The sequence below is a fragment of the Lactuca serriola genome, chromosome 6 (genome assembly GCF_051521515.1).
Source record: "Lactuca serriola cultivar US96UC23 chromosome 6, Lser_US96UC23_V15, whole genome shotgun sequence".
NCBI classification, from domain to species: Eukaryota; Viridiplantae; Streptophyta; class Magnoliopsida; order Asterales; family Asteraceae; genus Lactuca; species Lactuca serriola.
The window spans coordinates 91,142,652-91,154,915 of NC_136413.1; the positions used below are offsets into that span (position 1 = coordinate 91,142,652).

Consider the following 12,264-nt stretch of genomic DNA (forward strand, 5'->3'; position numbering starts at 1 on the left):
CTATACAACTCGGATCTACTCTTTCTCTCCAACTTCTAGCTCCAACAATGGCTTCCTCTTCTCCTTCTTCACCTTAAAAAGGCACCTTCATGTTTAAGAACACACACAAGCTCAAAACGAGTTTTCTGCTCTCTTAGGGTTCACTCACTGAGGTATGGTGGCTGGGGTAAAGGATTTAATGTTCCTTTATAGTGCACAAGCCAATATTTAGGGTTTGCATCTGGGCACATTACGCCCAACGTAACCCTAGGTACGCCCAGCGTACCCAAGCGAGTCCTTGTCCAAAATAAGCGCGCGAGTACGCGCGGCGTACGCCTCATTACGCCCAGAGTACTTATAAGTCCAATATTCAACTTAAGGGACTTATCTTGACAACTTGCTGAATTAGAAGGGTTATAACGCTTACCTGAGTTTCGGGATGTTACATAAACAAATCGGTCTTTTCTGGCTGTGAAAATGTGGATGTCAAATGAAAGAAGATGGTGAAAGCAAACCCTTGTGGAAGAGAACCATTTATGGTGTACAGGGACAAACGTCAAGTGAATTATGGAATTATCTCCATGATAAAAGCCATAAGTGTTGGGCAAAGGATGTACATCATATCTAGCATTCGTGATCGATGCAAATAAGGAAAATAAGGAGATGCAGATATACCAGTGGTGTGTGACTTTCCATAAGTATTTACCGAAGATCTTCTTGGATTGCCCCCTAATAGGCAAGTAGAGTTTCAAATAGACTTGTTACAAGGAACCGCACCGATAGCAAAAGCAACTGATGTTGTCCCCATTTAGAGTTTTAAAATGACCGTTGAAAAGGCCCCAGACGTACCACAACAAGTTGACAGTAAAATGGATTGTGGGGTGTTTTTGTGTTGGTTCATAGAGATGTTGGTTGCAGGGAAATCATATTTGACAGAGGGTGAAAGCGATATATGGGCCATGTTATATGACACATGATTGGTGGAAATTTTTTGGGTACGAGGATAAAGTCAATTTGAACATCGTACTATTATTTAAAACAAATTTAAGTTTATGTATTTAATACTTTTTTTTGTAGATTTTAAGATTCAATGCACTATTACTTTTGCAATATAAATTTTATAAAAACAAATATTATACAAAAACAAAAAACAAAAAATAACACAAAACACTTATTATACAAAAAAAAAATGACTATTCCAGAACGCTTGTTCGGAATCTTACTCTGGTATCCCGGGGATCTCTCCGAAATAACCTATTTCGGACAAAGTGGTTATTTTACAAAAACAAAATAAAAATAATATGCTATTTTTTCAAAGACTTCATTTATATAAGTTAGATTAATCAATTTCCCTTAACTTAAAGTTTATTTATTTGACATTTTTTTTTGAATTTCATGATAACTATTTAAAATATTAATATAATTTTAATTATTATAAACGGAAGACACAACAATATCATGTATTATCCTCTTTCCTTAAGGTTGAATGTTCAAATGGTGGACATAAGCGAAATTAATCACCAATTGATCTAAATTAGAGATATAGATTAAATTAAGGAGAGTTTAAGGGGGTGTTTGGATAAATATATTTTTAGCTTATTAACTTATTGGTTATTGCTTATTGTGGTGGGAATAAGCAGTTTTTTTTAAAAAATGTTTGGATTACCTTATTGTGGTGGGAATAATCAATAAACAATAAACATTTTTAAATATTTGTCAAACAACACAACTTATATGAGTAAAATGACCAAAAAGGGCTTCCTCTTATATGTTAACATATTTTTCTTATTAAAACAAAACAATTTTTTTTTTTAAATAATAATAATAATTTTCTTATTCATAAGAACTAAAAAACAATTATCATGCTACTACATATTTTTCTTATTAAAACAAAACATTTTTTTAAATAATAATAATAATAATAATAATATATTAGACCACAAATTTCATTCCAAATCCATATTATCCAAAATATTACCCAAAAAAGTTTCATGCTACTACATTAAACCATACAATGAAAATACTAAAGAGTTTCAAAACAAATCATACGTCATTACGTGCATGAGTGTTTGACCTTGAGAAAATATGTCCTGCGGTCATATCACGTACTGCACTCATATACATATCCTCATTTCTACGTTGCCTACTTGATACTTCATCATGTGGCTCAATACCATCATTGAGTCCTTCATCATTGCGTGGAATATAAGATTCTTCTTGCGCTATTTGAAATGTTGTATCACCACTACCGATCATTCTAATGTAATTGTGAATCGCCATTGAAGCTAGCACAATTTTCACTTGGGTCTCGAAGTCGAAATTTACATGCATATCTCTTAGTAACATCCATCGAGCATTCCAGACTCCAAAAGTTCGTTCAATTATATTGCGAAGCGACGAATGATAATAGTTAAATTTTTCTTTGAAGCCTTTTGGTTCCCGCGAGGCAGAGTCTGTCCACATCGAAAATCAAGAATATGATAACGGATGTTTGAACCTTTATAGGGAGCAAGATAACCTTTTGTATTAGGATATTCGGCGTCTACAAAGTAATACTTACCTATAGAGGTACACATAAAGCATATGATTCTTATTCATTTATACCGTTTGAAAATATAAAACTTCTATTAATAAGTAATGATACTAACCATCGGCTGGAAGTGGAAACTTAACTTCACGTCTCCTTCGCGCTTCATTGAAAATTCTCGTATCATATGCAGTCCCCTCCCATCCAGCCCACACAAAGGTAAAACGCATGTTGAAATCACATACTGCCATAATATTTTGAGTAACGCAATTCTTTTGTCCAATGAATTTGATTTGGTCATGTTGCGGAACAGAGGCCTTCACGTGTGTTCCATCGATGGCACCAATACAATCCTACAATTTCAAAAAATATAATAAATTACCAATTATTTTTACAATTACACAAATTCACCAGATAACATAACTTTGCAACTACGTAACTACCTTAAAGTATGGATAATACCGAGGGTTATTTAAAATATGTTCTGGTATAGTTTCGTTGTAGTTAGCATTTGGTTTGATGATGTCCTTACTTAGGTTAACCAAAGCATCCATGACTTTATGAAAATGCCTATGGATTGTTTCTCCAGAATGATTAAATAACTCTTGAACTAACCGATTTCCACTTCCATGCGCTAAGTACAACAAGAAAATACCAAGGGACTCTTCAATAGATACACGACATGATTTATTTAACCCATAATGTGCAACAAGATCCCTACATAACATGTTGAAAACCAGGAATTCTAATCTGAAAAGTTCATAACATCGACTCTCATAATCGTTAAGTAGTTCATTGATAAGCATGCTTCTTGTGCGCGAAGATGAACGACGACGTCTACGCACATATTTCGATTTCTGAGTCAATAGTGTAACACCAGCGAAATTAGGGTAAAAGATTTTACTTTTATAAAACAATAATTGGGATATACCAAGTGGTATATATCGTAATGAGGTTTCCAAAAATATAAAGAACACTAAAATCCGAGTTATAACGAAGAAGTTATGACTAATCGAAGATCCGTGGCAATACCGGTAAAACACTGTTAAACGTAAAATACAAAATTCCAATAAAATACTGTTTAGCCTTAGGTATCTAAATGAAAATCATAAATATCATTAAACCGTGAACATACATAAAAAGAATGCCTAAATCTGACTTCGTATGAGGAAGTTATGATTTTTCCAAGTTTCTGGCCTAGCAGTAGACAGCTAAAAACTACGAATAGAGATCGAGCGGTCTTTAGCCGACACAACCTAAATGAAAGTTGAAGACCACGACAATAGGAGTACAACAGTAAAAGTCTGATGAAAATGGACACCAGATGAAGGAGTTATGGAATTTAAACGGACTTTTGCAGGCCCGACCTGTTAAAAATAATATAATAAAAATAAAGTCAAAATTAGCCGACGGAGTCTAAACGAGAGTTGTGAGCCTTTTCACACCTACGCGTGCATATAAAGAATGTCGAAATCAGAGCTTGTACGCGAAAGTTATGCATTTTACAAGTTCGAGACCCGAAATCCGAGGCTGTCAGGTTGGCCGCGACGTGGCACAGTTGGCCGCGACCCGACAAGTGACTGATGACGTCTTGTCAATGGAAGAGGATAGGATTGCTCACCACGAAGTGGTACAGTTGGCCACGACGTGGCACCCAAATATGACCTTATAAATAGAACTCAAGGGTTCCGGGTTTCATTGCTCGGTTCTCTTCTTTCTCGTGTCGAAGCTCTGCGTTTTTCCACTCGAATCCATCCCGACACCCCAGTTTTCACACTGAAGTCCCGAAGGAAGTTCTACACTCCCGAGAGTCCCGATAATCCCAATATTTTCCCACGTTTTCAGCTTTTCCTATCGAAGTTCTACTCGATTCTTCTATCGACTACTTCAAAGCAACCACTTCAATCAAATGAGTTCATACCCTTACAAACACACTTTAAATATGTTTTTAACTGCTTTTAAACACTTTTAAGGGGGGAATACAAGTAAACACATGGCTAAAATCGTGTGAAACATCGACCTTTTGCTATACTTTTCATATTGTTGTTTTAACTATCATATGAAGTTGTTATCATGCAAAACACCTCACAACACAACTTTACCCTCTTGGGATAAAATAGGTTTTATAAATAGAAATATGTTTTATTTATACATTTTCATACTACATCATATCAAGGGTAACCATTTCAATTATAACATGATGCTTTTACAAGAAAACTCAGCTCATCATTTCGCCTTTGTAACACGGTAGAAAAAGGAAATCATTTCATACGAACGATTTTTCATCATATTACTCGTGAACTTGTTGTTAGATATCATGTGACGTCATATGGCTTTGTTTGTACCAAACGAAAGTCCCCACCTATAACCAAAGTCTCTTGGAGGGAGAGCGAGATCTATACGGGGCTGACGACTCCGTACCCTGACTGTTAGCTACAGTCCCCGGGGTGACAAATGTCAACATTAGGTATTGCGTCTAGTATGGTTATGAGGAACTCACAACACGCGGAAACAATGACTCATGCACGTAGTAATACATAACTCAACCATGCTTGGGGGGTAATAACTATATTCTAGGGTATTATCAGCATGTTCAAAACTCAGGATAAACACTTCCACAACTAGTTTTACTTAACAATAAAACTATACATCTTCATTTCTAAGCATGACATATTTGCTTACAAGTTACAGTCTTGGTCATTTAAGGTTGCATTTCACTTTTAGGAAAATATGGGATTTTCCTGGTCCAAATACATTCATTTTGTACAATAATGATTTACAACATCATTCTTTTGAGCATGTCATATTTATTTACTGTTACGGTCTTGGTCATTAGAGACTGCCTGTTACTTTAGGAAAATAAGGGATTTTCCTATATCCAAAACAATCAACTAATAGGAAAATAAGAGATTTTCCTGGTGCAACTATTTACAATTCACAACACGAACATACATATGCATTTCATACTGTTATAAGAAAATAAGGGATTTTCTGGAAAACATACACGAACTTTCGAATGTCATACTTTTTCTCAAAACACTACTTATGAACTCACCAACTTAAATGTTGACACTTTCTCTTTGAAATAACTTGTATTCTCAGGAAATCGCTAAACCAGGTTAGCAACTGCTTTTGAAGACTTACGCTTAGGCGTCAGTTTAATATTTTGGATCACCATATTATATTTGATTTCTTTTGCAAACATGTAACACATACAATCATGTAAACTTTTCAAATATATTTATATTATGGTGGTGTGTACTTTCTTTACTATTCATTTGTTATGATACTTGACATGATGTCCTCCGCCCCTGAACGTTTCTGCCGTTCTGGTTTGGGGGTGTGACAAATAGTAACCCTTTGACAGCAAACCCACATAAAAGAAGTGTTTGAATCTCTTCATTTTCTTCAATTTCATCACATAAGTCATCACTGTCATATGAGTTGTCACTTTCACAGTCACTGGCCATGAATATAACCTGTTACTAACGAAAAGGAAACAAGGGTAAGATTGAAATTTACCACATACTAGATAAAATCATGACAACATCATTGAAAAGAAAACAAGAGCAAAATCATGGGGCAAGGGCAAAATTGACCACAAAACAAACATGAAACGACATTGCATAAAACAAACACAAAACAACCGTTTAAATTTAACATAATAGTTGAAAGGATAGGTCTAACACATGACAACCATTTAAAGTCTACCTAATACATAAAATCATAGAAAAGGAAACAAAACATAATCATGTGGCAAGGGCAAAATTGACCACAAAAGTAGAGTATGTCTAACACATGACATAAAAGGATAAGTCTAACATATGACATAAAAGTAGAGTACGTCTTCAACTACTTCTCTTTCTCTATAAGCCTCTTGAGAAACTTCGTATGATGAGTTTGCCATACTTTTTTCCTTCATTTTCCTTCATTTTTTCCTTCAAATTTTCTTTTCTTGTCACGCCTAGGAGTTAACTTCTTTCCCCTCCTATTCATACTAGAACTATCAAATGTGATAAAAGGATCAACATCATCAAATAAGCGGACTTCGTCAATATTCTCTTTTCCATCCGTAATATCTACAAACTGTACATCATCCGGAGTGCTACCGTCGCCAAATTCGCAAGGTACCTTAGCCTTGTCTCCAACAGCTACAATATCCCGAAATAAAGCCTCATAATATGTCTGATATACATCCAAATTCTTATCCTTAAACTTAGCAAACTCTTTATCTTCCTATATGTACAAATTGAGAATGTCATGAAAAACACAATACACATAATATATTGTTAGATAAAACTTTTAATTATTACCTTTATTTTCTCATCCCACCATTCCTTTGATGCTGAGATTGTATTTCTCACGGGATCAATTGAAATTCCCGTTTATAGTATTGTTAAACGGTTGTAATATTTGAACTCTTTCCACATAATGTCCCATTTATTTTTCATTTGATTTATGTCCAATTCTTTATCCGTTTGTTCCAAAAGCCTCTTACATATATTTTGGCACGCGGGCTGTTTGAAATAAGTACCCAGTCTATTCCCGTTTTTTAGCTCGGTCATGCATTCCTCAAGAAATATCTTGAATGTATGAGGATCCCAATGAAACCTATTTGTAACTTTCACTTTGGGTGTACCAATATCCATATCATGAACATTAATAATGTCCATTACCTATATTAAATCATGATAAGGAATGAAGAAACTTCTTAAATTTCAACCTAATGTTGAATCAATATAAACAACAAAATTTATGAATACAAATAAGAATCACTACCATCAATAACAGCAAATAACAACAACAATAATTGATGAAGAAAATCAAGAATAATCACAGGTGCATGTTATGATCAACCATCACAGATTAGTGGCAGTTTCTTAACAGGTAGGAGAAAAAAAACAATATCACATGTATGCAACAAATAAAAAGATCAATCAAGAATGAAGTAAGAAAGAACAATGGTTCCTTGTCTGTGTTTGCATCACCGATATAATAATAAAAAAAAAAAAAAAAAAAAAAAAAAAAAAAAAAAAAAACGCAAACAGGGAACGATAGTAGAAGAGAGAAAAAAAAGAAGCAAAGCAACATACCTTATTGTCGATGGCTTCCAGGGACGATGGTCAAGGGAGAAGGTGGAATAACGATCGGCAACAATAGTATTGGTGAAACAAACGATCGATTTTGAAGGGTTTATGGGTTTTATGTATCGTTTTTTGAAGGGTAATTAAGTAATTTCCGAAATCATTAAAAATAAGCAATAAGCAATAAGCATTCCTTCCATTGCTTATTAAAATCAGCTTATTTAGTTATTCCTACCACAATAAACTTATTTTTTAAACATTCTATCCAAACACTTAAATTAGCTTATTGTGATAAGAATAATCAATAAGCTAATAATCACAACCAGTGAGCTAATTATCAATTTTTTTTACATCACATCGTAGAAATATATAATAGTTTGACATTACACATTTGCACCGACGCCCCCAAGTTATAACTCTAGTTGGTCGCTGTTAGCAATCGGTAAAACCCCTTCATCGGCATAAAACCCTTCGTGGTTCTGTTGCCGGCTTTAATGGCGAGCTCACGAGTGCTCCTCCGCTCTCCAAAACCTAGAATCCTAGAAAACGTCTTTACTCAACGATTCTGCCTCCACCGACCTCTTTCTACCACCGTCGTGCCTTCTCACCATAACGACCACCAACGCAACCACCAATATCTCTCACAAAACGACTACCTCAACAGCTGGAAACCACCAAGGGATCCCAAGGAGGCTCAAGCGAAGCTCTCTCTTCTTCGTCGCGACTACGCGATGAAGGTCAAGGCGGTTCGCAAGGAGTACATCCAGGAAATGGAGCTTCAGAGACTAGAGAAACAGAGAAAAGACGAGATTAAAAAAGAAGCCCTGAGGATTGAAGGTGAAGAGCGTAAAGCTGCTAAAGCCGCCGCAAAAAAGGCGAAAGCAGCTGAACGTCAAGTGGCTGAGGAGGAGTTCCGGCAAACCCTGGTACGTGAATTCTATTTTTCAGTTTCATCATTTTGATTACGTCTCTCGAATAAATGATTCTATGATCAGAGATTACTTCAATGAACAAGTTATACATCCATGAATTTAAGTCCCTAATTGATAGCATAGATCATATGCAGATATGGGTTATTGCTCAAAATAATCACTAGAAGCCATTTCGTTTTCTCCTTTTCTATACATGTTTTGTTGTCTGCGTTCTTATTCTCCAATATACAATGTTTGCATCTCTAATTTGATATTGGATTGGACAAATCATTATTTTCTTAATTATGCTCATCATCACCAAAGACAACTTATCTGTTTCTTTTGCCCAAAAGTTGAAGCCAAGTGCTCTTTAATCTTAATTTGCAAAATGTACCGCAATAAATACATTTAGGGGAGTCCAATTTTTATGGAACACAGAATGAAATTGGTGGGATGGGACTATTTTCAAGAAAAAGGAAGAACGAGGGCATTCATGTTTTTTTTTACAAATGAGAGATAATGAGCAAGTCTATGTCCCACCTTTTATGTTGGACAATAAAATTGCAACTTTTAGACTATGTTTGGTGTACTAGCTGATAGCTGAAAAGCTAACTGTTAAATAAAAAGTTAGCTGATAGCTAAAAAGCTAGCCGACAAAAAATAACGTTTGGTAAAACTAACTGAAAGTTAACTGAAATATATAAAATTACATAAAAAAAACATGTAAGAGTATGTGTTTCTATAATTAATTAAAGGGTGTATCTGGAAAATTTTAAAATAACTTCTAAAAAGCTAGTCTAAGTAGCTTTTCAAAAAGCTAGCTTATAAGCTACTTTTGGCTTACCAAACACGACCACATAAAAAAGCTCGAAAAATAAGCTAGTTTATCAGCTAGCTGTGACGCGCCAAACACATCCTTAGGACGAGTCCAATGCATGTCCAAGAAAGTGCCCTCCCTAACAAATGGGGCCTTGTGATCTTTTGATTGATGTGAGTGTGATTAAATTCTCCCAAATCTTGTGGATGCAGTTAAAAGAAAGAGCTCAGAAGCTTGAATATCACAAAATGAGAGAAAACAAATTCATGGAGAAGAAGAAAGAGAAAAGTGAACTTGTGCGACGTCAGAGTTCCATGTGGGTAGATGAGGGTGAACTTGAAAGTAAGATATTGGAGGTCATTGTTTCTACTAGCTTATGAGATTCCAAAGCCTTTCTTTTATAGGTTTAATGTCTCTCTTGTTTTGAACATATGATGTATACCTTGATGTAATATACTTTTATTTATTTGTGTATTATACCATTCTACTTTCATTTTTTTCTATTTCAACATTATACTTTCTCATTAAAGCATTATATTTTGAAAAATCTACTTAATTATAGCATTGTACTTTCAATATATTTTTGTAGTGTAGCATATCCTACTTCCATTTCTTTTTTAGTACAAAATTATTATTCTAGTTTTTTCTTATTAAATATGGTATTTTGAAAAATCTAACTAACTGTAGTCGTATAAATTGTTTTGCGTTTGGATGAAATTGCTATTGTCAAAGATGTAACATGAATAAATAAAAGTATAATGTTATACAATATACAAAAAGTATCTTTCCATTCCTTCCATGTAATTCTATATTAAATATTTAATGGTTTGTAAATATGCATTTGTCTTGATAATGTATCTTTGTAAATATAAGATGAGGATAGGCGTTTACATCCCATTCAGCTCATCAAATGATCAGTTTAATTGATCGTCACATTAATATTCCATTTTTTTTATACCACTTGTCTCACAATCCCTTCAACTTTTATAAAGTTCATCTAACCACCATGTTAGCATTCTACTTTTAATAATTATCAGTTACTTTTTATATGTACATCATAATGTAAGTATTCAAATATTGCGTAAAATTCAATATGAATTTATTGGAAATTAAGGTCCCATTTGATACGCATCTTTTCAGGTCCAAACAGATCTTTCTGGCTAAATAGACCGGAAAGACTGTTTGATTTGCACAAAAGAAGGGGTCTTTCCCGGTAAGATATGTCTTTCCCAGAAAGCCCCAAAATCATGTCTTTCTGGCTGAATGGGCTGGAAAGACAATTATACACCAAACCGCACCTCTTTCTTTCTTTATTGAATTATTACTTTTTTTCATCATTCAGCACAGTCAATCAGATGTACAATCAAACAACATTGTTTCTTTTCCAGTCAAATTTTTTTTTCCAAACAACACTTTACCAGACAGCACTTTCCTAGATAGAAACTATCAAATGGGACCTAAATTACATGTTATATAAATAAAACACACAATAATAAAAAATTTGTGTTTCCGAAAAATACAATAACTTAAACACCTAAAATTAAAACAATTTAAATAAAATGATATAAAAAATCATATTATATTTTATTTCAATCTCCCTACGCTGGCTTCTTTAAATCTCTTGCATCTTTCAACATTTCATTTTTAAATCTCAAAAAATTTTAAGAAAAATCTCAATATTTTAAGAAAAATTTTAATAAAGTCCAAAATTTTGTATTTTAAACAGTAAAGTCCCGACTTTTTAAATTTTTGAATAAAAAAAAGCTTAAAAAACCGGTTAATTTATTCACTTTAGCCCTTTTGATCTGTTCAGCAGGTCATGGGAGCAAATCGTTAATTTTTCAAAATAATGATATTTTTTTGCAAATTTCGTCAAAACTTGTATATAATGTATAAACGTATTTTTATGCATTAAAATATATATATATATATATATATATATATATATATATATATATATATATATATATATATATATATATATAAACATACTTTTTACGTATTTATATGTATTGTTAAGTATTTTAATATTTTTTTATGGATTTTTATGTGTTATTTTTTATGTATTATGTATTTATATCTAGTTTTATGTATTTTTTAAGTTTTTATATGTACATCTTTACATTTTTCTTTATGTATTTTAAATGTATAAAGATATTTTTTTTTACGTATTTATGTATTTTTTTTTAATTTTATATAGATGTTTCTATATTTTTATGTATATTAAATGTATAAACGTATATATATATATATATATATATATATATATATATATATATATAAGTATTTTACATGTTTTTATATGTTTATGTATTTTTATGTGTTTTAAATGTATAATTGTATTTTTTTTTACATATTTATGTATTTTTTTACTACAAGTCATCTAAACCATTTCATCAAATTCGTACAACTTCTTCAAATATGTCTAGATTGTTTTCCCACATACCCATATTTTTTAAGTTTTTTTCATTCACTTATCTTAAAATTAAACATTGAATAAGAAAAAACTTAAATTATGTGGATATATAGGAAAACCATGTAGACATACATGAAGAAATTAGAAGAAATAGTGAGACAACTTGAAGTACAAAATACATAAATACTTAAAAATAATATGGTTATACATTTAAAATACATAAAAATCTATATAAAAAAACTTTTAAAATAATACATAAAAATACATTTGAATACGTAATACATAAAAAACACATAACACACACAAAAAAACATGTAAGATACTAAAAAAATATATATAAATACGTAAAAAATACGTTTATATATTTAAAGTACATAAAAATATAGTAGCATTTATATAAAAAACTTTAAAAAATACATAAAAATACGTATAAATATGTAATACATAAAAAACACATAAAAATACATTAAAATATATATAATACTTTAAAAAAATACATATAAATAAGTAAAAATACGTTTGTACATTTA

The 12,264-nt window shown here is 32.3% G+C and overlaps 2 protein-coding genes across 2 annotated transcripts; one reads left to right on the top strand and one right to left on the bottom strand.

Annotated features, from left to right (window-relative positions):
* Positions 1-2,022: 2,022 nt before the first annotated feature.
* LOC145060002 (uncharacterized) lies at positions 2,023-5,976 on the bottom strand. Its single transcript, XM_079007746.1, has 5 exons — positions 5,864-5,976; positions 2,950-3,223; positions 2,628-2,859; positions 2,477-2,539; positions 2,023-2,432 (listed from the first exon to the last, which is right to left on the bottom strand). Exons 1-5 carry the CDS (start codon positions 5,974-5,976, stop codon positions 2,023-2,025), a joined length of 1,092 nt encoding a protein of 363 aa, XP_078863872.1.
* Positions 5,977-7,989: 2,013 nt separating this feature from the next.
* On the top strand, positions 7,990-9,827 carry LOC145060599 (uncharacterized). Its single transcript, XM_079008247.1, has 2 exons — positions 7,990-8,516; positions 9,531-9,827. The coding sequence occupies exons 1-2, from the start codon at positions 8,085-8,087 to the stop codon at positions 9,696-9,698; spliced, it is 600 nt and encodes a 199-aa protein (XP_078864373.1). The 5' UTR covers positions 7,990-8,084; the 3' UTR covers positions 9,699-9,827.
* Positions 9,828-12,264: the final 2,437 nt, after the last annotated feature.

What these genes read in the sequence shown, in the direction of transcription:
- LOC145060002 (XM_079007746.1), bottom strand. Translation starts at nt 5,976, where the DNA reads ATGGCCAGTGACTGTGAAAGTGACAACTCATATGACAGTGATGACTTA. An exon ending in GGTATTATCCATACTTTAAG is followed by an intron (nt 2,860 to 2,949) that starts GTAGTTACGTAG and finishes TTGAAATTGTAG; the next exon opens with GATTGTATTGGTGCCATCGA. An exon ending in TTATCTTGCTCCCTATAAAG is followed by an intron (nt 2,433 to 2,476) that starts GTTCAAACATCC and finishes CGATGTGGACAG; the next exon opens with ACTCTGCCTCGCGGGAACCA.
- LOC145060599 (XM_079008247.1), top strand. Translation starts at nt 8,085, where the DNA reads ATGGCGAGCTCACGAGTGCTCCTCCGCTCTCCAAAACCTAGAATCCTA. An exon ending in AGGAGTTCCGGCAAACCCTG is followed by an intron (nt 8,517 to 9,530) that starts GTACGTGAATTC and finishes TTGTGGATGCAG; the next exon opens with TTAAAAGAAAGAGCTCAGAA.